The sequence below is a fragment of the Fringilla coelebs genome, assembly GCF_963513975.1.
Source record: "Fringilla coelebs genome assembly, chromosome: 1".
Classification (NCBI taxonomy): Eukaryota; Metazoa; Chordata; class Aves; order Passeriformes; family Fringillidae; genus Fringilla; species Fringilla coelebs.
This window is the reverse complement of record NC_140028.1, coordinates 107,878,365-107,905,412: the sequence shown is the minus strand read 5'-3', so window position 1 is coordinate 107,905,412 and position 27,048 is coordinate 107,878,365. Positions and strand designations below refer to the sequence as shown.

General features: G+C 43.0%; 1 protein-coding gene across 3 annotated transcripts in view; it reads right to left on the bottom strand.

Annotated features, from left to right (window-relative positions):
* ZDHHC3 (zDHHC palmitoyltransferase 3) overlaps window positions 1-24,080 on the bottom strand; it is a 33,956-nt gene extending 9,876 nt beyond the window's left edge. For 2 of the 3 annotated variants that reach the window (XM_084223258.1, XM_084223260.1), the window contains exons 1-6: window positions 23,985-24,080; window positions 12,348-12,677; window positions 9,422-9,546; window positions 6,152-6,248; window positions 4,162-4,243; window positions 2,257-2,387 (exon numbers count right to left, since the gene is read on the bottom strand). In XM_084223258.1, coding sequence (XP_084079384.1) covers window positions 2,257-2,387; window positions 4,162-4,243; window positions 6,152-6,248; window positions 9,422-9,546; window positions 12,348-12,653 — 741 coding nt within the window. In that variant the 5' untranslated portion in view covers window positions 12,654-12,677; window positions 23,985-24,080. Of the gene's footprint in view, window positions 1-2,256; window positions 2,388-4,161; window positions 4,244-6,151; window positions 6,249-9,421; window positions 9,547-12,347; window positions 12,678-23,980 lie in introns of all 3 variants that reach the window. The other variant, XM_084223259.1, reaches the window with a different exon arrangement.
* Window positions 24,081-27,048: the final 2,968 nt, after the last annotated feature.

The following is a 27,048-nucleotide window of genomic DNA, read 5'->3' as shown; positions in this document are numbered from 1 at the left end:
AAAAAAAAAGATACCAAAAAACCCACAAACCCAAAGATAATCTCTGCAATGCTCTCAGATTCACCAAGCAAGTTCAGGAAGTGCCCATGGCTCAGTGTAGCTGATTCTATCTGGTGCCTCTTCATGTGTCATTAGAATCACTGCTAAAACATGCACGGGCTGACAGCAGGGAGAGAGGGTTAAATAAGATACTGATTTGAAGAAGTAATTGGCATTATTTAGTAAAGGTTAGAGGCAGAACAAAAATAAGCCGTCAAGCAATCAACTGAAACATTCACTAGTTAAACATTAAAAAGAAAATAAAAACCCATATTGTGTCTGAAGCCCAGGAAGTGAATTTGGTCTTTCAGGAAAGCCATTTATGCCTGGCTGCTACAGAAGCACAATGAGTAAAAGCAGTCACTGGAGAGCATCTCTCTCCCATGAGCAGCAGCAGCAGCAGCTGGCAGATCACCCAGTTCCTTGACTCTGCATTTTTTGCAAGGCAAGGTTCCTCCTGACCTACATGTGTCTCCCACGCTACACAGTAGTGCACTGCAATACATCTGTGTGCCTCAAATTACTGATGCTGGGAGCTCTGATGAACACAACATGGGGCAGCTGCAGGAGTTGTGCTGATCCTTGGTAATGTCACCTCCAGAGACAACAGCAAAATACCAGGGTTCTGGGTCCTTTCAGGCAGAAAGGAACCATCTTGGTGGGGCAGCATACTCAAATTGAGGAATGAAGTCTCCCAGTGACTGGAATAGAAAGGTGAAAAAAGGGCTCTGTCTCCAAAAGGCAAATTAGAACGCTGGAGGAGAGCACATCAAGAAGCACTTCTACCTGGAAATATTCCTCTGCTCAAAAGAGATTGCTTGCATACACCTAGCTCAATGATAGCAAACCAATGAGACATTCCATAGAGCAGAATCCTTACTGGTACATGTTAAAAAACCACCCAAAAATAAAAACCCACAACCCAACAGGGGAGGCCATATTTCATTCCTTTATTTTAGAATGTGACATTGTTCCTTTAACATCTACGAGTCCCCAGAACGACACTGGAAGGGAAAATCTGGGGACTTATTTGGGCGCCCAGCTGTAGGAAGCAGATTCTAAAAATTCTTGACAGGTTCCAAAGAGAGAGAAATTCAAATGATGATTTCACAGGCAGCATTGCTAATTTACACACTTACTGCTGAACACAAGCTTAGCAGGATCTGTATCACACTGTACTTCTTCCTGGGGCTCTCCCCATCAGAAAGCACAGTGAAGTCTTCCTCTGAACACAGACAGGTGGAACACCAGCCTCTTGCAGAAGCCAAGCATTAAGGAAAGCACTGCAAACAAAGGCTCAGAACAATGGGCTCGTACAGCATATAATGCCAGTCACAGCTCTCTGACAGCAGCAAAAACACCTACTCTAGCTTCAACTGGCCATGGGCAAACAAGGGGAAAGAAATGTAAAGGAGGCAAGGGAGGAAAGAAGAGTTGTCCCTCTTTTAAGACTTCTCTCCAGCCACTCTGGTTAATTCAATGACCTGAGCGTGCTTGGTGAAGAGTGCAAGTATTCACAAGTGTGGGAACACCCCCAGGAGTCACCAGCTTCATCTTTGCAGAAGTGGGCCAATACATGGATTTAGGACTGTAATATTACTATATAATCTCTACTATGCCATCTTCAAATCAAAGATGGCTTGGTGGTTTTGCAGCAGACTTATCCATCAGTTTCCATGAGCCTACTCCGCTCCCTTTTCTTTTTCCTTCGGGCAGGAGTTTTTGAACTGCTGAACAGGTAGCTAAGGCTGGAAAATCTTCTAGCCTAAAAGTGTGTGTGTGTGTGTGTGTGTGTGTGTGTGTGTGTGTGTGTGTGTGCTCCTCCCCCAACTTCTCATCTTGGCTTTCCATCCTTTCCAGCACATAAATCTCGGAATAGTGACAACCAGGACACAGAGCTGAATTTCAGACAATACTGATGTAAAAGCACTTCGTTAAAGGAGAAAGGTTCTCCAATCCACAGGGACAAATACTCTCTACAGAGCAACCCCAGCTACCTAAGCCTACATGATGGGAGGTACTGTCAACACATAGGGTACCCTGTGTCCCACAGAAACCCTCAGAGAGCACCATCCAGCACTTTGCTAGGTCAGCTTTATTACACTGCATCTCTCCTCAGAGGGTACATGGGACTCCCTGTGCCATGAGTCCTGTAGCCCATCGCTGTTTCTAGAAATGGTGAGAGATAGGGTAAAGGAGAGAGTGTGAGACACCCACCGTTTCATCAGTGCAGATGGAGTGTACTTGAGTCCCAAACATAACTGAGGTGAAGATGAGAAATAGCAGAGCCTCAAAACACAAGAGGATGAGTAGAATCACTGTAGTTGGTGGAGAGAAGGAACTACATTCTGTGAAGACAAAACAATGGAATTGGAAAGGTAGACACCAAGCAATGCACCTGCTGCAAAGCACCTGCTAACCCACAAGTTTCCCATACTCAAACTATCAAATACATGATATGAACAACATTCCCAGAAAGATACACAGGGAAGCTCTGACATTCAACCATAAAATGATCACTACCTCAAATTTCAAAAAAAGTGAATAAGCCCACCAAAACCCCTGCGACACTTCAAGATTGCAACTTTCTCTTCCACTTCAGTGTTTCCCCACCACACCAACTAGGATGCCATTCTCCTCCATTTCACCTGGAGGCTCTCTCTTAAATCTTAGACTTAACAGATTTTCCACAGTGACAAGTCCATTAAAAATCTCAAGCTGGCAGTCAGGACAAGAGCACATGTAGCACCAACATAAAACCAGGGTGTGCTTCCTTTCATAACTGTTCTAAGCTGTAACTAAAAGAAGGTCAGATTAAACCAAGTTCCTCTTTTTCCTCATACTCAATAGTGCAAACTCAAGCCAGAGCTGAAAAAAGAAACCCAGGAAGGTAATTAGAAAGGAAGAGCAAAAGAAAGTAATGTTATAGGGCCAAAGTCTTACTTGAGTGCTGCAAAGTTACAGCTGAGTGCTGTAAATGCCAGAACGTCTCCAGATTTTTCCAAAATCTAAGACTGTCACCAAAAGCCTGTATTGTTCTAATGAGATCTTAGGCTTAAACAGATAAACCATAATCAGGAACTAACACAATCTGCACAAACACAAGGCAGCTGGAACAACACATCCATCTCTCCTGACAGCTCTGTTCTGCTGCCTAAACCTGCGACAGGTAGGAAAGTGCTTTCTCCACAGATCAGGCTCTGAGAAAGGACATAAGGGAAACAGGTACCTTTTGATGTATCCTTCCTTTATGGGCCTGGCCACTGCAGTCAAGCACAGATGTTCTCAGTGACTGCTGGCAGCTGTTTTACAAAGTTTTGAAGCGCACAACAACCTTTTCAAATTAAAATCATATGTGCATCCTCTGCAGTACTATGATCTAAAAACAGTCATTATATTGATACCACTACTGAAATTCCAAGGGGAAAAAACCCTCCTCCTTTTCAAAAAAAACTCATAAGCAGTACACACATGTGCACACACGTTCTTTGACACCTTGCTGCTCAGCTCAGCATTACATTGAGGGTTTCCTATATCCATTTGTGGTTTTAGGAACATACATAGACTGACTTTGTGAAAATGTACTCACTGACTACTTCAGAGTGAATGCTGAGATTTTTGGTTTCACTTTTTTGAGTTGCTTGGGCTCTGGTTTTGGTTTGTTTGGTTTATGTTTTTCTGAGGAAAATAATCGTTTGTTCTTGTAAGGGTGGATTTTTGGATATGAGCAGCATGTTTTCCTGGCAGTCTTCCAAAAATGATTCACAGTACCCTTTTAAAAGAAGCATACACATTCTTCTTATCTTTTGCTGGCATTCAGGAAATTAGTGCTGTGTTCATGTCAACAGTAGGTTATTGCACACATACTCCTGAGGTGTCTTTACATATCAGCTTTTTCCTAGGCACTATCAGGTGTAAGTTAAAAGAGGAGTTTTCAGGACAGAGATTCCAGCAGCTCAAAAAGAATTATGAAGTCCCAGGAACGATCATTAAAAAGACAAAAAAAAAATAGAGATAGAAAAGTAGAACATTGATAGCATTCTTCTGAAACAAGCCAACTGCATTTTAAGTTCTTTCAAAGGATAATCTGTTATTTTAATAAGGTATTTTGTTTATACTCACTTGTCCAGTCTTCTTCAAAGCAGTATAAGAAGTGAAATCCCACCATGATTAGGGCGTGCAGGGAAATCAGTGCTATATACATCTGAAAAATAAAGGATGTAATACAGGTACCAAGTGAGTTCAAAGACCAAAATGCTAAATCTTCCCAACACTTTATTTAAAAGAATAGTGCTAAGATTTCAAAATAAAACCAAACCACAAAACAACTCCAAAAACCATCAAGCTCTCCCATCTTCCCAGAAAAAGCACCATGAAGCTGGCAAATGCCACAACTACACAGACCTGTTCTCAACTTAGAACAGCTCTGAGCTGTTCCTAAGGCAGATGCTGAATCCAACAGCAGCTGGATCCAAAACCCAGCCTCCTGTGTCCCAGAGTGGCCTTCCACACAGCTTACTGTCCTTACCTCAGCTCAGCACTGCACAACTTTCAGAGAACAGTACTACTGATCAAGGTATCCTGCTGTCAAAGCTTACATCCTTGCTCTTGACAGCACTACAGCTTCCCAGAGAAACAACAGTCATTTTGTTTTAACCAGAAAATGCACTTTATTTTTCAGTATGAGGTTCAGAAAAATGACTTTTTTTTTTTTTTTAGAAGTACTTTTTCTGAGGCAGACACTGGCATAGAAAATTTCTCTCAGGCTTTAATACTTCATACTTAATAATTTTTGGCTTAGCTTTGTAATAAAAACTGTATGTAACAAAAAGTTAGAACAAAAGCTATGTGCAATGTTACACGTAGATTACAATTTATTAAGACAGGGCTAAAAAAATTACTCTTCTGAACCTACAAATTCTGACAAAGATAAGCATATAGCAGAAATGAGAGAGATTTTGTAATGAGAAACACCTCTGGAAGCAGTAAAAGCCAATATGGGAGCATTCTGGTTTTCCTTGCAAGCTGAGCATGCTATTGTTCTTTCGCTTCCACGTGTCAAAAAGAATATCCAAGAACAAAACCAGCAACCCTTTTTTTCTTTTCTCTCAACCAGATTAAGTCTTAAATACAGTCTGCTAGAAAGTGGATAGTAAGTTCTAATAGTAACTAAAATCCTTTTGAGAGGACTAGAACACCTAGCTCACTTCTCAATGTTAAAAAAACACCCGTTTGCTCATAGGAAAGAAACAGGATTCATTTTGTTCTGTAATCCAAATCCTTGCAAACCACACCACAGAACACTAGGCCTGTCATTTAACTGAAAATCTCCTCCTTTCTGCTTGGTAATATGAGAACATACTTCCTCAAACCTACAGATGTCTCAGAAGATTTATTAATAAAACAGAGCATCACTGAGACTCAGCCTTGTAATGTTCACACTACTCCCACGGGATATTTGCAGTTCACTTTGATGAAACACTTTTCAAATCTTCCAGAAATATCTACTGTTCAAGTTTGTACTCCTGTTTTCTTACTCATGATGCTACAGATATAGTACAAAAAGTCAAGCACCTCCCTGGTTTTAAAGTACAAAAATAAACCAGTTGCAATTAAAAGGTGGATAATTCTTATCCAAGGGGATGCAGACTTCCCACTCCTTCTTTGAGATGTGGCAACAGCTCTTATTACATGATGCCACACAGATGCTTGTACAACTATAATGTTTAGGAACCCTACATATGGCCTGGGATCCTACTAGCCAGTGTTTGATGTAAAAGGATAACTCCTCCCTCAAAGAGCTCAGCACCACAATACACTATTCACATTACAAAATAGGTGCTGAACAGCCATCAATACAAACCTCAAAAACCCCTGATAAATGCTTCCTGTGATGCCTTTTCCAATTGCTGTGGATGGATGGACTGGGGGGGGGGGGGGGGGGGAAGGTGTTTCCTAATTGGTGAAACAGAAGCCTGCAGCAGGTCCCCATAAAGTTCTTCCAAAACATGAAGGAAGAGAACACCAGCCTTGGGAGCTGCTTCACAGACTATGCACTACATTTCAGCACTTCCTACTGGACAAGCTCAAGCATCACCTGCAAAATACTTACTGTAAACAGTACAAAGTACTTCTGGTTATTCTCTCCTACACAGTTATTGACCCACGGGCAGTGATGGTCCATTTTCCGAATGCACCTCTTGCAAACACTGAAAGAACACAGGTCTTCATTAATAGCACTTTTCATTCCAAGAACACAAGATTTTACAGGGGTTTGGGGGACAAAGAAATTCAGTTAAAGAACCAGAGGTGAAATCTGAACATAAAAGAATTTACTTGCCACCATATTTATATTTGCGGTTTGCTTACTTGACTAAGCCTGTTCAAAATTAATCATACAATACCAAACCACCATTGCAAAAATTAATGCCACACACCAGTGGTTCTTTCCAAAACATGGTTTGAACAATACATTCAGACAGATGGAAAAAAAAAATCCGTGATTTGTTTTAGTTTTAATCTATTTGGCTTGTAAAAACGTCCACAGATTAAAACTAAACATAAATCACAAAGATACAAAAGGTAGTAATGAATAAAGATACTTCTCAGAGTTGCTAACAACAGACTCAGGTTTATTTGCCAACATTTGCTGGTAGCAGGAACTTGCAATCAAATAAGGCATTAGAAAAGATTCTTGACATCAAGGTAAGCCACATACTAGCAGAAAATAACTGTGGCGGTCAGTCAGGAAGATGGCACCACAACAGCCATTCAAGGTGAAATTAGATGTTAAAGTACTTCACAAAACCAGACTAATGAAATCAAAATTCAAATTCTTGCCAGCGTGCAAATTGTGGCTGGAAGTCAGATAATTAAAACATTATTACTTTATATATTACTCTGAACATCATTCTCTTGCTTAGTCAGTGACTGCTTCAACACACATAATAAAGGAAGTCTTTTTCTCTGCTGCTTTCTCATATGATAGGAGAAGAAAGGCAGTCAGTCTCCTGATACCACATTGTACAAACAAGCACAGAAATCAAATATGAAAAAACACGAAACCCCAAAGCAAACAAACAAGAGACCCAGAAAGGAAACAGCCATTCCAGAACAATTCTGGCAGCAATTAAACAGAAAGGACTAAGTGCTCTGCTAATTTTATTTTTCTTCTTATAACAAAAAGCATCTTTACCTTAATATAAATAATAAACTTCAACACCCAAACACTTAAGGGAAACTCAAACAAAAACATAAATATGTTCTTATCAGCATGTATGATAAATAATAGAAAATCTCTGTCAGAACAGCCTTTCACTCACTTTAATTGGTGGGAGGGGATAATCCCCAAGGATATGTGCTATGCCTGAAAAACAAATGAGTTCCTATAGGCCTGATCCTAAATGAAAGTCCAGGCAGGCACATCAGGAGCTCCTTCTCCTCAGGCAAGCATGGGTGCCCTACTATCTGTCAGCCCCACGTGCAGTGGGAAACAAGAAAAAGCCTCGTTTTGCCAGAACAAGCAGCTTAAAATTGTTTGGAGCTACATGGGGTCTAAAATCAGCAGGCACAGTAAAAGCAATTTATCTGCCAGCTAATGTACTTTGTAAGACAAGTATCTCTGATTGTGATAAAAAAAAAGGAAGGGGTAAGGTGAGGAAGATAGTGAAGGAGGAGGATGTCTCCCTGTGTGCAGGTGTGCACACACTTCCCTTGGGCTCTGGGAGAGGTGAGTACCCAAGCAACCCTCCAACTGCTCCTACTTCCCCAGAGGGACAACCTGAAGCAGCCACGCCACAGATGTGAAAGAGACAGGAGAAGAGGCTGGGAAGGGAGTTTTATTCCATCTACACGTACCAAAAACAGTAGGATGACAGGCAGAACAGGAAGCTAGCTGGAGGAAAAGGAAACACAGAAACCACAACTAAACACTTCAGGGAGCAGGGATTGCCCATACTCAGACACTTCCCCCATTCAACCACCCAGCTTCCAAATGCTGGCAGGACTAGTTTAGTGGGCACAGGGGACTCACTAAATAGCACATTCATCAAAAACACCCTGGTCCCTCTGGCGTACTGCTAGCAGTATCTCCTGCTGATGCATATGCTCAACCTTGGTCCTAAAGTCTAATAAATCTCCCTAGGCCACAAAAAAAAAGTCTGACTGAAGATTCTCAATAGCATCAGTGGTGAGTGGATCACCTTCCCAAATCTTAATGTCTAAAGGACAGAATAAAGGACCATGGTGACAAGGTTTTGTGTTTAGCCAGAGTCCTTTTCATTCACCTACACTGTGAGTCATCATCAAGACAGCACTTTAGATGTGAAGTTTCATTCATAATTGAAAAGCTGTCAGAGGGGATTTTACAGCAGCATTAATAAGTGATAGGCATGACCACATTGCTCCTGCTGAATAACCGACTCCCGATTTTCATTAAAATTTAAAAAATTACAAAAAACAACAAAAAATAAAAACATCTGCAAACTGAAGCTCTGAAAACAAATATGAAAAAAGCAAACAGCAGGACAAGTTTGCTCAGCTCATTACCATGTATTTCCCTCCCCACAAGACCACTGCATGAAATCAGCACCAGCCCAGGTACAAGCTCTCTCTGTGTATGTATTGGTTTTTGAGTAGGTAAGGAAGTGACACCAGTGCAAACTTATTAACTACTTACTGGAAAGCAGGTTCACTTGCTTTAAAAGCAGAAGAGAATTTTAGGAAGTAGTTATTTTTTTGCTCACTGCCTTTAGTACTAAAAAGCTCACTACCAGTTACTCTCTTCCGGGAAGTTTATCCTACCAGAAAAAGAAAGGACATGACAGATCAGTAGGCATACTGATCTATCACACAGCACAAAAACAAAGTCACAGTACTCAATGAAAATGTGGAAGTCTGAACTTTTAAAAATATCTATACGGTTACCTGCACCTCAGTTTTAACTTAAATATCACTTCTAAATAGAATACACAGTTTGACAAATGGATTTGTGAATAAAAACAAAAATGGAAAAGACACTGACCCTTTGGGAGACGTTTTATGCATTTCTATGCATTTTGGTATAGAATATTTCTTTTCAAGTCATGTTTACATGAAAATGTATGGAATATCAGTTAGAAGTCTGGAACCAAGGCAGCACTCAAAAATTGCAAGTGTTTCTCACTTTTCACAAAGTAACCCTGGCCTCCTATATATGAAAATTTGTCAGAAAAGGTATGAGATTTCTTCTGAGAAGCTTAAATGTGTCTGGTACTATTGGCAACAGAATTTGTATGCCAATCCCTCAACAGACCGACTCTAGTCTCAGACTGCAATAACAAGGTACACTGGTGAATAATTCTTGAGGTCTTGATGAAGCAGCCCTCCTCAGAACAGACTTTACCTGCAGTGATGTGCTCTGTCAGGTTTGATGCTACAACACTTTGGGCACTTGTAAACCACCTGTCCTGGCTTTAGCTGTAAACTCTCGATGAACTCTTTTGTGGCATTCCCTTTGGGTACAGCACCCTGCAGGAAAAAAAACAAACCAGGAGATTAACTTGTGCACTTTACAGCTGCTAGGAACAATAGGATGACTTAAAATTATGGGAGGGGCAGAAAGAAAAAGAAATAAAAGTTTCCCTAAGATCAACAGAACAGAGTTTCAAGAAGAGCAAGAAGATTCAGAAAAGAAATTTAAATGTGGTCTTAAAATATGGAACCACGTACTTACACGTAATTTTGGTGGGGCTTTTGTTGGTTTTTTTTTTAAACATCAATAAACCTCCACTTAAGCAATTAGTCTTTTGTAGCCTACAGTAACCTTAAAATATTTAAGAATCCTCATCCCTCTTTTCACATCAACAAATTTATCATGTCAGTGTTTCCTATCACACACTGAAAACTGCAGATGTTTTATGCCAGTAGAAGCAGCTTCTTCTAAAGCATTATTGTGTACACTAAGAGTTGCTGTTAAATAACTCATGTATTTATAGTTATGCTTCCATTGTGTATTTGCTATTTAAATTGGGGGTTAACATTCAAAGACTGAACACTAAGAATTGTCACACCTGAATAAGGCCAGGTAAAACATTCTCAGCTGTGCAATTGCCACTTCAAAGTATATCTTTAAATAGGTAACAACTTGCTGCTACAGGAGCTCAAGTTCTTGAGTTTCCAGTCTTTATAGGGACAAAAACTTGCTCACAAAAGAAAAACCAAAAACAAAACAAAACAAAACAAAACAAAAAAAAAAAAAAAAAAACAAAAACCAAAAAAACCCACCCAAAAAATCACAAAAAAACCCCAAACAAACCAAAAAACAAACAAAAACACAACCAACAAACAAACCAAAGAAACTCCTTCTGCTCAAAAAAAAAAAAAAAAAAGAGCACCATAAAATATGGTGTATGAAATCACTGCTGGTACATTGGCACAATTTACTTCTGTGAATTTAAGGCTTTTTTAATTGAAATAAAAACAGAGATGCAATATTACAACCTCCTAAAAGCAATAAACAGGAGTGGTTCATGAGTGAGAGAACTGCACATTAAACCAGTAGTATGAGGCTTTTTAAAGCAATCTTTGGGGGCTTTTTCCCCCAAAAACTCCCAACAGGCCTGACTAATTTAAAAATTACCAAAACCAATTTCCACAAATTGCTACAACTCATGTTCTCTCTCTTCAGTATGCAGCAAAGCTCAAAACTTTAGGGATGTTTTTAGCAAGGACCCATTGGAAGAAGTTCCTGAAATGCAGGACACATTCTATCAATTGTGAAGAACTGAGTTGTTAACTTATTTATAGTAAGAATTCTGCTTGTTTGCCTCAGCAGTGCTTTTTGTTTCATTCTCATCGTACATATGCCCCTGGTTCCCCATGTCCTGGAAGCTTCCTTAATCCCAGACTCTTTGTCTGCCAGATGTTAGTGCATCCCTTCTCTGTATCTTCCTTCCTGCATTTTATTCAGCTGAATTCCTCATTATAAAAACGAAACAAAACCCCACTGGCTCTCCATCCACATACATAAATCCCACCTCACACAAGGAATTAACATATCTTTTCCCAAATACTCTCAATAGAAATTGTATCTGCTTCTGCAACACTGCTCCAAGTAGCCCATTCCAAAATACAGCTTTTGTTTCACAAGAGCTGCTGCTAACTCTGCAAAATAATTCCAGCCACCTGAAGGTCCCTAAGCATAAAAATCCCACAACATACAATAATTAACAACCACCCTTAGGATACAAACTATCTAACAAACTACTGCAACCCTCTTTTCCTGAGTCCAGCGATCAGAAGTTTCAGAGGCTGAAGTACTGCTTACACTTCTGCCCAGCAGCAGTAGCTTGCAATTCAACAGTCTTTACCACAAATTGTGAGAATACCCCAAATCAAGCCATTCTGCAGTGCTGGGGCTTCTGGAAGAGCTAGAATATAAGAAACAAAGATTATACTGAAGTCTCAATAGCACCTAACAAGGTTTCATGGGGGAAATAACATTTGGAAGGGACAGACTTTGATCAGAGGCACAGCACCACTCCCAACAGCAGCAAGAACATTTGTGAGGAAGGAGACAGGAGAAGTCTAAGCTTGTCTTTCCTTCCACTAACTAGTGGAGATGGGGTTTTGAACTGAGCCTACTGTCCAGAGGTTATTAAGGAAAATAAACCATCACAGGCCATTCAGAATTAGCATCATGGTGCTAAACTTTATCTTGTCACAAACTGAAAGCCGAGAAAGCAGCAGATCTGATCTCTCAAAGCAATGTCCTAAGGATACACATACAAGGGGATCTCACAACTCTGATGCTTCCCAACTTGCCTAAGAACTGCCATCTCTTTCCATGCTCAGACCGTATTTATTTCAGCGTTGTCCAATACACTCAACAAAATCAGTAGAATGAGACACGGTAACACAGCTTTTTAAAACAACACATATTCTGCTCTGTTCTGCTGAAGCAATTCTTGCCAAGGCAGACAACCAAAACCAGCTTTTCCAGCTTTCCTGTTTGTCAAGACACAACAAGCCACAAACACGAGATCTGCCACTGGGGGGAAAACAGCACCAGAGAGAAACACTCTCCTTCCCAGTGCAGAAAGAGGAGCTGCTCACACACCAGGAATCTAACGCTGGGTCCTTGACTTTGCATCCGACTTGAGTGGGACGAAAAATTAGCATACCACATCGGCAGCCTCACTCAGCAGGCTGACACACAAAAGTTATTTAAATCTGCCACTCACTCAGCAAGTGAGTTACCCAACATCTAGCAGACAAGAAAAACACCGCCTGTTTCTTTCCGAGACACACAGAGAGAGGTGTATACTTACTGGATCTGTCAGCATAGCACGAAAATGTGAAGCCAAAGCGAGGAAAGCCAAGGTGTTGAACAGTGTGCCATTGATGACACTATAAACATAATCTCTCGATGGAACTAGCATGACAAGAAGGACTACAAAGTCGGCATAGAACACCAGCATCCAGGTAACGACAGCACATGCAATACCACAGCCATCTCGAATAAACCACATTGTTCCCAGGGAAGCGCGGCTAGGAGGTGGAACACACTTTTCTGGCTGGAGGTATTCAGGTGTCCTTTCAATATCTCTGAAGCGGTGGACTGGAGTAATCATCATAGGCTATTATGTCCATACTTGCATCTGAAAGAGAGTCAGAAACAGCGCTCACTGCCCTGCCAGACATCCAGACCTCTGTTCACATAACGGCATGGTCATCACATGGGAAAATTGCAGAAAGTGAAATGAAAAAGCAAAAAAGGTAAATAAATCAAACATAAAAGAATGGATTGGGAAACCACACTCTTGCGCTTATCGGAACACTCCTTACTCAGAAGACTCTAAGTGCTTTTAAGAAGAGCTTAATTACACACTAGGTCTACCTGTGTGCCACCTCCACCTCCCTAAATGGAAAGGCAACAAGCACTTTAATGAAGAAAAAGTCATCAGGTAGGAGCCAACAGGAGTGGCCACAACAGGAACTGAAGCAAGAACTCAGCACTGTCACGTGAGGGGAGAAAAGTCCTGTCACAGCTGGCAGGGTCCCTTTTTTTCTGCTTCATACCTGGGGAAGGGTCCTTCATACACATACTGGGAAACTTAGCAAGTGGAAGAGGCTTCCTTTCTTCTTACCCATTGACTCCCAGCTTTGGGGTAAAAGTGCAAAAACAAACACCTGTACAGTCAGATTTGCAGAAACTGATTAAGAAGCAACCCAGAAAAATCTTGACAGGAACTTCTAGTCTTGGATGGAGGATGTTATTTCCCAACAACAGCTGTGTCCCACTCTCACTTCCTCCTCTGGCCTTACATCCCTTGGAAGTCTTCTGCTTTGCCATGCGTCTCCCACCACCTTTGCTCCATCCCTCAATGGCATTTGTTTTCCTTCCCATTTTCCAGCCAATTCCACTCTACCATAGCAAAAGGACCAACACTGACATTGCCCTGTCCTCTCCTCTCCAGCTCTGCAGACACCTTGTCTATCCAGGGAGTGAGAGCCATCTTGGAACCAGGAACAGTAAAGCTCCAGGTATGCACCAGGCTTGTGTTTCAAGTAACTCCCACCAAATGGAGGCATTAGAGAAAACAGAGTAGGTGCTCCTAAGTCTTTGGCAAGTCATCAATCCATCTGCACTCAATCCATCCACCACTCAATGCTGGAGTGCACCTGGAATGCTACACTTTGAAAGCAGCTCTTTACACACCCAGCAACCTCTTCCAAACACACTTCCACTCAGAGTATTTGCTCAGTGCTCTAAACGCTTCATAACACTACACCCTCTGAAGACCCACCTTCTACAAAAATGGCTATAATAATTCTACTACCAAATACACTGAATTGCAGATCCCTGAATGGAAGGTATCAGCCTCCTGCTAGTTCAAAATGAAAGGCTTATTCTCATAGCTTTGCAAAAAAAGAGCGTTCATTATGCCGTTTAAACTCAGAGAAAATGTTCACCACCAATTACTTTTTCAGCCAAGAAAGTTCACCCTAAAGCTATTTTTGTCATTAATTGTTTAAAAATGGATATATTTTACATAAAACATAGTGAGAGAACTGCAGAAATCCCTAGGACTTCAAACTTTTCTCCAAATCTTACGGCTAAGTTCTACTAAGTACAAGAAGAAAGCCCTACTCAGCCTAACACCAACGTAAATGGAGACGCTGTTTCTCCTACCTTAGCAGAGAAGGAGAAGACAGTTTACTTTTCAGCTGTTATTTTAAGAAGACCGAATTCATAAGGGGACAATTATTCTTTCATAGCCAAAGAATAAGGTTATTAATGAGCAGGATGAATAATTACATCCAAGCACCGAAGTGGTGACCTTTGTGCACCTGACTGTGAGTGACAAAGAGAGGTACTGGAACTGCTGTGGCCACAGTGAGAAGCAAAAGCCAGGAGCACAAACTTCCTAGGTGCACAGAAACAGATGAACTAGACAATTAACAATATTTCTTTTCTAACACAACTTGTATAAATAAACTAGGAGAATTAGGTATTTTCTCATCTTTCCACTTTGAACATTTAGTATGCTGCCAAGCAAGTTTGAGATGGTTATGAATCTGAAGAAAGCCCTGTGGATTAATATTAAAGCATATCAGTCTTGCATTTATACACATATCCCACAACAGAAATATCAAGATGAAAATGTCCTTGTGAGGATGTCATTTACTTCGACAAAAAAAGCCCACAACAAAAAAACCCACTCCTCATTCACAAAATTCACATAACACATTGTAATTACTCTGTATTTTAAGCACAGCTATAATTTAGCCTCGTGATTTCTGATATTTAGGAAGACAAGCTATGTAATTTTTGTAAACAGTGACTGCCTAAACAATCTGGCACTCGAAGTTCAGATAAATCTATACCTACTAGTATATGCATACCTTTTCTCCCATTTTTCACAACTGCTGTAAGGACAACTATGCATTCAAACATTCACACAGACTTAACAAGTATTTCAAAGACTTAGTTCTTCCATTCCCTCAAGGAAACAGGTTAACCTTCCCTGCATTGTTTAAGAATCTTATTAAAATTACTATGTGTGTTTGCCAGCTCAAAATAAAACTGAGATAATTAAAGACTCACACCTGACAACAGCATTTAGTTGACAAGAACATCACATTACAGTAAAAAGTAATACCTACTAAAAAGTAAGAATGAAAACTGTAAGTTAGGTCTTCAACTTTCAATCAGAAGTTTAGACTTGACACATCAGGTGCAATAACAAGCTGGGACAGCCCTAAACACAGACTCTCGGGATTTTTTGCCTAGGCTCTGAGCCTTTTTCCCTCCCTAAGGTTTTGTATCCCAAAGCAAAGGAATCAAACAGTCATAGAAAAAGCAAACTCCTATTTAAGAAAGGAATCCGTTTGACAAGTCACCTTAAGGTCAGTATGAGCAAAGACTGACTGAAAGCTGAACAAATACACAGTGATTAAGCTGTGGGTTTAGTCCTGAACAGCACACTTCAGCAGTGAAATAAAAATTAATCTCTCTTGCAAGTGCAGGAAGTAGTTTCACTCCAATAAAAGTTCTACAGCTGTCTCTCATATATATTATTAAGCTAAACTGGGGAAAAAAATAAGAAAAATCTATTGCTGTGTAACTGTCTAAGGAGAAACTGGAAGGAGCCCTGAGGCCCCCTCAGTCTGAAAGTCTGGAGACTCAATTCTGCAGTGAGTTAAGAGGACAGAGCACAGGCCCCTGATTGTGGCTGGAGGAAAATTTTGTTATTTAATGTACTCTGCCATTTAATGCTCGCTTTAGAGGCCTCATTAGGCAACAAAATAAATCAATACATAAACACCATACACTGTTTTGAGAAACACATATGTGTTCTAGTGTTCATTATCTTAAGAGTCAAGCTATAGGAGCTTAAAGTCTCAGCTTCTCTCCTACATGACCCGGTTAGTGAGGTTTTTTTTAATTCCTTGCTCTTATATATACAAACATCTGTTTTGGTTTATGTTATCCAGTTTGTTTTTTTCAGATAAACAATATAACAACTAAAAAAAAAATGTTGTAGCAGGGTGGAAGCAGTAACTTGCCCTAACTGGTTTGCCCTTCAATCATGCTGCATATGAACTTAATTTATAATGCAGATGGAGTATGTCAGCTCCTCCTGCTCTGGAGCAAACAAAATGTAAACAATGTAGGCAAAGGGCTTAAGGACTTAATCTTGGTGTCAGGCTACAAGAGAGGCCACTAGGTAAATGTGAGATACAATGACAACATACACATCAATTCAGCTTAATGACATGACAGAGCAAAGTCCTTTTCTTGTTTTTTTTTTGTCTGGAAGACATTTCGCAATCAAAAAACATGTAATACATAAGTTAGAAATGTAAACAAAAATGAAAATCCACTTCCTGCTACAATGAACACTTAAAATATGCTATTACACCCTATATCAACTGTCTTTTTCCCTGCCATAACCCATGTCCAAAAAATCTGGTTTTTAATTGCCTGTGACAGCTAAAGAATTTGCTAAGAATGTACAAACAAATTATGTGGGCCTTCACCCAATAAGTGCCTGAAAGCTACCTGAGGTTCTGATGCAAAACTTACAGCAAGCTTAAAACCACCATCATTGTGAACCTGCTGATTTTCATGTAATTATTTATGTTAGTGAAGTCAAGCACAGGGGTATGACTTGCAGAACTACACTGTTACTATGTACATTGCAACCATTTCCTCTATTACAAGTCCATTAACACTGAACTTGGGGTAGAGGTCACATTTTCATTGTGTCATATGAACTAGGTGAATTTCAAGTTCTGCCAACTACATGAAAACAATACTGAAAAAAAATAAAAAGAAGAGAGATCAGGGCAGATCACGGACTCTTTTTAGGTTTTCAGTTTGGTTTTTAATTTTAATTTACTTTAAAGAAATACTTCCAAACAGCTTTTATTACACACCCAGTACCTTGAGAGCTGACAAATGACACTAAAGTTAATGTTTTATCATCAAAAGGAAGCAGACATACACAACTAGCCATACTATACTCACATCAGCTAAGGCAGGCAATCTAGATCCACAGGACAGATGTCCTTTTAAACAAAATCATTCAGCTCCAGACAGAAACTGCAGGAGAATGAATTTTTGAGTTTATTTCATTTTTTCTGCACATAAAACTGCATAGATTAAAACACTGCATACTTAATCTTCCTTTGCAAGAGACATAAGAGAAGGTGAGTTTCCTAACTGAAAGGGTTTTTACCTATGCTTCTCCCATCTCACTTCCATGCAGCCAAAACAAGGTTGTGAAAACTTCCCAAAGCACAGATAATAAGAAAATATCAGTCTTTGTATGTATTTTCCTAATGGCTCCTGCAAGGCCTAAAAAGCTTTATCGGATCTGCAGGAGTGCAACAGAACAGGCCAGCTATGCTGAGAATTTTTGGCAGTCTCCTGCAGATTCATCCAGATACCCATTGGCATGGCAGTTTCCAACCTCTGGTTTACAAAACCCTGGAGGGTCAATGGGACACATCTAACAGGTCTGTGAAAGGCAGCTAAAAAAAGCAAACCTATTATTAGCAGGCTCAAATTTGCTACAGAGAGCTGTACTTCCACTGGCATACTTTTGGGACTCAACACATGATTAAAAATACCAAACAACAAACAAAACAAACCCCAGCCCAATTCGGGCTGAAAACCCAAAGGGACAGAAACCTCCTCTGGGTTCCAATGGCAAAGGCAGCAGGGAAGGAGCAGGCACGGAAGTTAACGCTGTGCTTCCAGGACACCCGATGACTCAGATCGAATTATCACAGGGCAAAGTCAGCGCTGCCAGCCTCCTCCTCCAGGGGCAGGGCACAGCATTGTGCCTACCACAGATACTTCTTCACTTTTCTCCTGGAAATTCAGGCTACTTTAAGGAGTATAGTTACAGCCTAAATATTACATTACCAGCTATGCATCTGCCTTTAGCAAAAGGCTCACAAACATGTCAGGAGTCTCCTGAATCCTTTGACTCCTGAAGTCAGGCAAGTTCAACACTTTCAGTTCCCATACTGAAGAAAAATGGCGTAAAGAAATCTTTAAAAAATTACAAGGCTTAAAATAAATTTATGTTTCCTGAGGTAAAAGCACAGGCTTGGATTACCTCCCTTAGAAAGGGGAATAGAGAGCATGTAAAACCAGATGGTAACCAATTTATAACATTTTTTTATACATAAAGGGAGTAAGTGGCTGTACTACAATGCTTTATAGTAATTGTTTACAAAAGTGTTTATAACATCAACTATTTTGATGTTATTTTCTATTTTTAATTTATTTCTTACTTCAAAGGTGTCACACATGAACAAGACCTTAGTAAAAATGGCTCATGCTAAAATCACACTTTCATTATTTTTATTAGAAGCATCGTATTAGAGGGGAAGATTTAATTGAAGTCATGCCTTCCTGAAGAACACATTTGAATAGGAGAGGGAACTTCTCCCTAAGGAGAGAAAGGGGAGGGGGAAATTACATCAGAGATGTCTGTCACATCTAGAAATCCATCCTGAGGGCTTGGATCGGGCTGCACCTCAAACGAGATGCAGCCACATAAGGCACAAGCCCCTCAGTCCTCCTCTAATTTACATCAGTGTGGACAAGAAGCAACTTCACCAGTGCCAGAGGAATTCCATTAGCAGAACTGAAAGGAAAATAAGGCCATGTTTTCTGAATTACGAATACAGGGGTTTCCCTATCCTGATGCTTGTGGTATGCAGTCCCTCAGGGTGGTTGGGAACAGCTCCCTGGTTAATGTCTGTAGCATTTCTGTTTAACTAATGGACATGCATTGTATTAATAAATTATAACGCAATAAAGACTGACCTAAGAGTCTGAGTTATCTGGTGACTGCACCCCCACCAAAAGGCCTGTCAGCTGCTAGCCTGAGCAAAGGAGAGCAGAGACAATGTAGTTACTGTCCAAGGTACAAAAACACTGGACCACTATGGATGAATGACAAAATTGGGGCAACATGTAGAAACAGGGCACAAATCACAAGGGCACCAAGACTGAGGTCAGACTTGGATTTGACTTGGTCTGATCACAAAGTCAGTGATCTTAGTAAGTCTTTCATCAGAGATAGTTTAAAACTGTCAGTAAGTAATGAACCATTACAAAATAACTGGTAAGTTTTTGACTATCAGAGCTGCAAGGGCAACAGAGAAATTCTGTCCCTTCAATCTCACAGTTTCCCAATGGACCAAATACACACAAACCACTTAACACACGTCAAAAGAGAAATATTAAGCCTGAACACACCATCCTTATTGCATTGCCACCTATCTAAAGTTAAGCATTGGAAGGAAAGAGCAGTCATGCAGGAGAGACTGCACCAGGAAACAGAAAACAACAGATGGAGATGTCATGCTTTCCCACAGCATTGCAGTTATCCTGAATGCACAGCCGTATGAGAGACAAAACAGGAGAAGCTGTCCTGGTCTTCTAGACAGCTTTGCAATTTACATGCTGACTCAGGACCTAAAACAGCAAGCTGCTGGATTAGGGGAATGTAAATTCTCGATTTGTCCTTTATCAACTTTTTTTTTTTTTTAAGAAAGACAAAAAATAAAGGGAAAGGCTTATCTATAAAACTGGTATTATTTTTAGTTTCAATTTTAAAAACCACACAACTTTCATGGCATAAGGAATATGTTTAGCAGAGCAGGAAAGAGCTGCAGCTTTAAAGTTTTAATCATAATAAGAAGCTGGCAGAACCCCTCTAGTGTAAAAAAAAATATTCTAACTACTATCTTTCAAGGCAGAAAGAGCACTTTAACTACCAGACATAGGTTTTCACTCAAGATGGTCTATCGTAGGATTTGGCTCTCACCTGCTTTTGCTACAGCCCCCTCTTCACAAGCATGAACAAGTCACTTACTCTCTGATTTTATTCCCCTGCCTGTAGTTTATTATTCTGCCTTGCCACATATGGGTAAGTAAAGATGTAGGTATAAAGGCTGTAAGGCATTTAGATTTCAAATCTACATACTACATCTAAGCAGATCCCTAAGCCAACTACAGAAAGTACACAGGGCATACATTAAAATAGCATATTAAAATAGCACAGGGACCAAACATTATCATCTTATCCTGCAAAGTTAAAATCACAACTAGAAGAAACATATGCTGCTACTTCAGAGAACTGGTAAAACCTGCAGGTTCAAAGTTGCTGTAGGTTAAAGCTTTTGAAACACAGCAAAGAACATCTGAGTTGGCAAACTAAGCATTTCTTGTTTTGCTCACTTAAGCGCTGGCAAGCAGAAGGGATCCTTGCTGCCATAAAAATTAGTTTCTGTGTGTAAACCTTAATTTTCTTTTGTAATACAAAGAGTTCAAGACAAGACCAGCTACCATATATAATATCTTCCTTATCTATTCTGTGCTTTATTGGACATCTGTAATTCAAGTGGCCGCTGCAAAGAACAAAGAATGCATATCACATTACCTACCTTTATCATCTGCTACAGTCCTCTCTGTAATCTATGGTATGGTCCTACTGCCTTCCCACTAAGCCCGTCTTTTTTTACCTTTTTTTTCCCAAGAGCATCGTATTTTACACTACCTTTACTCACTCACACTGTTTCAGCTTCAGCCCACTTCTTTTAACTTCTGCATGCTGCACCACACTTAAGATTGGTCACCCCTGTCAATTCTGCATTATTGCAAAACTCACAGCTGAACATGACAAACACAGCATCCACCACCAGCCCAGGAGCAGGAACATCAACAAAGGCCTTGCATTTCCTCTCATTCAACGTTTCTCTGTTGTCAAAGGATCTTAATGGTGAGTCTTCTGCGTCCTTTTTTTACTTTCTGTTTTACTTGCTCCTGGAATAGTGTTTCCCAGCATTTTTCCAGAATCCTGCTGCTGTACCCTTCCCTCATTTCCTTACCTTTCCATACCTATCCTCTCTTTCTTTTTTTCCCCCCTCCTCTTGCACTCTTACCTCTTCTCCTGTAACAGCACAGGTTCTGTATAGTCACCCTGTAACCTGGTGGTGCAAAGAGAGATATGGGGCTATAAGCCTAGACAAATCTCTCGCTCCAGTCTCCAGAAGCACTCCCAAGCAGCCCCCAAGCTGGGGACACAGCCAGAAGCAGGCGACAGGAGTTAACATGCCAGTGCTCCCATGCAGTGAGCCAGCAACTACCTGCACCTTGCCTCTAACACCTTGCACCTCACTAGCAGGGAACTGCTGCCATATGGGGACGTCTTTGGCACCCACACCCTGCAAACAAGCTGGCTCGTGTTTTTGGACTCCCTCTCAAAAGGACAATGTGTGAAGTGTTACTGGCAGACTTGCTGCACTGCAGCTCCAGGCAAGGGCTATCTTCTTTCCTTATTGCCTGCACAACCCAGGAAACACATAGCTTCAATTAGGAAAGCTTTAACTTCTCGTTTTCTTGAACACAACCCAAAGCTTCAGATCAGTTACGTGCACAGGTTAAATATGATGTTCCAGGTACAATCAGTCACATTTAGTTCACTTCAACCAGCTAAGCACAGGATGGGGGAAATAAAACCTGACAACAAGCTATTCTGTCGTGTCATATTTTACATTATCTGCTGTCAGGAAGGCAGAAAAACTGTATTCCCAAATACTGCCATAAGAAAAAGGTCATGTCTACACTGCAGAGGCATCAGAGAAAAGCATAAGCTCAGCCAACTAACATCTGCAGAGACTGAGCTACAGCCAGTCCATTTTCAGACTGATACCACTCTGGGTGCCCATCTAGTCTTCTCTACAGGAGAGATACCCTGTTACAGCTGTATGGGAAATATCTGCACAGTAAAACTGGCTCCATGAGCAAGACTTCCTGAAATAATGCAACACACAGGTTTAAACTGCATGGACTATGCAGCACTGCTAGCTCCTGTTCTGCTGGAGGTGCACAGCAATCCACCCATTGAGAAAAGTAAATGCATATTAGGTAAGAAAAAGAGATTCACCAAAGCTGAGCTACCACTGCCCAGGATACACACATACTGCTGAAGACTGTCAGCTGTTCCCCTTTGCTGACGCACAGGAAACTGCCCAGAAAAAACACATAACTATTTGGGCACAGCAGACCTGCATCTGCTGAGGAATTAGGCATTCATCTTCTTGCAACCTGCTCCATTATTTGGATTAAATTACATTTGTGTACTTTTGTCTACAACCAAACAAGCAATTTCAAACTGAAATAGACACCCTTGTCTGTAACTCCATCACTTAAAATGAAAATTAAAAGAAAGCAGCAACATACCTGAGAATACCCAAAAGATGTTATTGCTATAGGTCCTAAATGACACAACAGATATTTTGGATTTTAGGTAGACCTGATATTTTTCCTTTCATAAACCTACAAACACACAAGAGTTTCTGGACCGCACCTTCTAAATCTCAATGAACATTCAGTCACACACAACTTACTACCAGCAGCAGGTCCCTCTGGTGTGACAAACACTATTGCATCAGTGAGGCAGCCCCAAGATCTACACTGACAGAGTTATGGCCTTTGAATGAGGCATCTTTATTGCACATGGGGCTGTGTTTTTAAAAGACGTAAGAATGGCGTGGCTCCCCTTATGATGACTCTTATCACTGAAATGCCTGTAACGCCACACAAAAGACTTATTTGTTGCTTTCATTATGCAAAGGAAAACATGGTCCTCACTAATGCCTTGCTATGTACACCACAAGACACCCAATGCAGTCACTCACTATAATTCACCAGTCCCTCCCCTCTCTGTGATTCCACCGTATCAGAACAACCATCCAAATTTGGGCTCCTTTCCTACAGATCTGACATTCCACACACACCTTTGCTGTGCCAGGAGTCTGGCACACTGTCGCTCTCTCTCATGCTGAAAAACCGTCTATCTTTTCTGAATCGGGATCAAAGGAAAGACATCTAAACGAACTTTGCTGTCCATCCCACATCCCTCAATGGTACACACCAAGTGGAGAGCCCATCAGGGACCAGACTGCTGCCCCCTCCTCCCCAAGGCCTGTTTTCTTGAAGACTGTTTTCTAATGAGCCATCCTGAACTCTTGCTTCTTCTTAAAAATTTACCTTACAGAAAAACTCCAGTAACACTTAGAAGCTACCGTTCGAAACCAGTCCGGACCGCTTGCTACTGCCACGTAAAACTCACCATCCATTTCAACTAAACCCGCCACAGCACAGCGCCATGCTTTCGCCACGGATTCCTCCCGATGCCGGGAGCGCACCTGGCCGATGGGGCCACCGGACAGCCGCAGCCACACGCCCGGTGACCGGGGCCACCTCGGAAGCGACAGGCTCAGCTCCACTCTCGCTGTCCAGCTGCTCGCTGGCGGGCACGTCCCATCGCTGCAACGCATTAGCAAATTACAGGGCCACTGCAATCCACTGACAGGTCACAGGACCCCGACGAAATCGCTGGAGGCTCCGACTTTAAATTTCCTGCCGAGGGGACTCAACGCTGCTCCGAAAGGCCGAGGAGCAGACCTAAACCGCCTATTTAGCAGGCTATCATTTAACGCGTCCACCTTCCCAGTATTTAAAGCACAGCGCTGGAAGCCGACGAGGCGAGAGCGGGAGCCCTCCGCCCGTTTCCCGACCGATGCCCACAGGTCCCGGGGACGCCGCTGCGGGACATGACCCGCCGCCCGGCCCTGGCCCGGGGGCCCCGCCGAGGGATGCGGAGCACCGCGCGGCCCTCGGGCGGCCGCACCACCCCCGGGCTGCCGCACGGCCGAGGGGCCGCGCGGGCCGGGGACACCAGGGACAGCGGCGGGGCCGGGGGGTGGCTGGTGCAGCGGCGCAGGCGGCGGCGGGATGGCATCCACCGCCGGCCCGCTCCCGGTTCCCAGCTCTCTGTTCCCAGTTCCCGCTCCCGCCCCGCTCCGCCGGCGCACACACCTGCCCGCCCCCCAGCACCCCCCGCCCCGCGCTGTCAGTCGCACCCACCTACCCCAGTGGCCGCCGCCGCCGCCGCGGGTCCGGCGCGCCCCGCCGCCCCCGCGCCGGCAGCGGCACGGCACGGCACGGCACCGCACCCCCCCTTCCGCCGCCCGCCCGCCCGCCCCTTGCGCGGAGGTGGAGCGGCCGCCGGGAGGAACCAGGAAGTGAACGGCGGCGGCGGGAGGCAGCGCGTCCCGGCCCTGCCCTTCCCCGCCCCGCCAAGGGCTCCCCGGCCCACGGACGGCACCGGCGGCTGGCCCCGTGCGGCTGCGGACCGCCTGTGCCCACTGCGCGTTAACGGCCCGGGCGAGCGGCTGCCTGGGGGGAAATACGGGTTTTGTGAGGAAAAAACCCACACTTTGTTGTTTTGACATGGGAACAGATGGTTCTGTTTCAGTGGGCACCTCTGAGCCCCAGGCGGGTTCAGGGTAGTTTTGGTGTGCAGGTATCCAGAATCTGTTGGCACCCAAGGAGGAGCCGTACAGTGCAGAGCAGTGAGGATGTTTGGGGGACCGGAGTATCATTCTTAGGAGGAAAAGCTGAGGGAGTTGGGCGTGTTCATTCTCGAGAAGAGACTACTGAGAAGGGACATCATTAGTGTGTATAAATGTCTAAAAGGAGGGGCATGTGGGTGTGCCAGAGATGGAGCCGGGATTCTCTTAGTGGTGCCAAGCATCAGGATGCAAGGGAGTGGGCAGAAACTGATGCACAGGAAGTTCCACCTGAACATGAGGAAGAACTTCTTTACTGTATGAGTGACCACACACTGGAAGAAGTTATACAGAGAGGTTGTAGAGTCTGCTTCACTGGAGATACTCAAGAACAAACCTGTGCAGCATGCTCTGGGACAGCCCTGCTTGAGCAGGGAGGTGGGACCAGATGACCCACAGTGATCCATTCCAAGCATACCCGTTCTGTGACTGCGATTCTGTGACAGAGCACTCACTGCCAGTGGCACATTCAGAGCCAGAGCAAGGGCTGAGTTTGCTTGACACTGTCCATGTCAAGCCACTGCTTCCAGCCTTTGTGGCCTTGCCCAGGTATTAATCATGCAGTGCAAATCTTCACAATTCAGAGGGTTGCCTGAGGCTGGCTTTTTTTGGGCTGTGTTGATTTGGCACAGCCTGCATTTTTGGTAGTGGGGGAAGGCCAGAAGTGGCTTCTGTGAGAAGCTGCTAGAAGCTACCACCACGTCTGACAGAGCCCATCTCTGGTGGCTCCGAAGATGAACATGCTGCTGGCCCAACTGGAGAGGTCAGTAACGCCTCTGTGATGACATATTTAACAAGAAAATCAAACCAGCACACAGGCAGTTTTTTCCAGGGGTGGCGAGGCAGTGCCACCGGGGCCATCCCGGCACACACGCGGCGGTGCACCATGGCCATCACCATCTGTGTGCGGCCCACAGAGAGCCTTGCCTGCTTGGCCACCCCTCGCCAATTGTCGAGAAGAAGGGCAGGGGCAGCGGTGGTGGTGGCTTCTCCTTCCTGGTGCCCCACATGAGGAGAGGCACTCTACAGCGCCAGGGCTGTGGCAGCCGCCACTGCCCGCTCGGTGGCTGTGGGCGAAAACATGGTAAGCGACTCCCCGACGTGAAATCTAGATGAGATCAGCCTCTGAGCGCTGTAGGATCCTGCAAGAATCTTTGAATTGGTGGAACTTGTTTGCCATGGTACCTACAAGCAGCCGTTTTGCTCCTATTCAGAGAAGAGGGGGAAGTGAGGACATGTGAGGGAGAACAACATGGCAGCACCCAGGTCAGTGGAAAAAGAAGGGGAGGAGGTGCTCCAAGTGCCAGAGATGAGATTCCTTTGCAGGCCGTCGTGAGGACTGTGGTAAAGCAGGCTGTCCCCCTGCAGCCCATGAGGTCCATGGGGGATACAGAGATCACTCACAGCCCATGAGAGAAGTACTCACGCTGGCGCGGGTTGATGTCGGGGAAAACTGCAATCCAGCTGGAGACCCGAACGGAGAGAGAGGGCCCCTGCTTCCAGAGACAGAGAGCCCTTGCTTCCAAACTAGAGCAGCCTATCCTTAGAGGACTGCACCCCGTGGACAAGTGACCCATGCCACAGCAGTTTCAAAAAGACTGTTTGCCCATGGATGGGACCCCAGAGCATAGCAGAGGAAAGACTCCTCTGCCTGAACAAACAGAAAAAAAATCTCAAGTGACAATCTGACCAAAACCCATGCCTTGTCTCCCTGCGCTGTTGGTGGGAAAGAGGGAGGGGCTGAGGGGGAAAATGGTGTTTTAAAGGATTATTTTACTTCTCATTATCCTCCTCTTAGTCTGTTAATAATAGATTTACTTTATACCTTTAAATTTTAACCTGTTTTGCCCTTAGAGTGTTTTCTCCAAGTCCTCATCTCAACTCATGAGCCCTTCATTATTTTTTTTTCATCTCCTCTGCCCAGCTGAGAGCAAGAGAAGATCAGCAAACAGCTTTCATGGGTGCCTGGTGTTTAGCCAGTGTCAAACTATGACATGGGCCAAGATACATCATTCATTTATCATAATGAAGTTGAAAGATCCTGCTTTGCCTTTGTTAAAAAAAAACCCCAACATACAAACCCCAACAAACCCAAGAAACAAGTAGCATCCTTTCTTGTATGATAAGCTTCACTCCTGCCTTGTGCAGGAATTTGAATGTCCTCAGAAGTGCTCTTTAGGGCAAGAGGTTGCCTTCTGCCCTTCCTGAGGAAAAACGAGCCAAACCTGGGCTCCTCCCACCTTAAAAAAAACCTGCTGTTTGCATGTGAACAAGATTTGCTAGCTGAGCCTCTGGACTATGCAAGAATTTGACTAACATTAGGTAGACTCCAAGCTGGGGGGGGTGCAGAAGTGGGAAAAAAATTAACACACTTTCCTGGCAATTGTAACTGTTAGCTGCTGTGGGCTAAGCCATGACAGTCAGGAAGATGAGAGCCAGAATGTCAACTCCCTGTGCTCTCAGTGGAAACCATAGGGTCCATCTGCATTAACACTGCTTCAGATCAAGAATTCACTCACATCTTCAGAGAGTTTCTGATTTCTTCTTACTTGTTGTTTGGTTCACACCATGCAATGTGAGGAT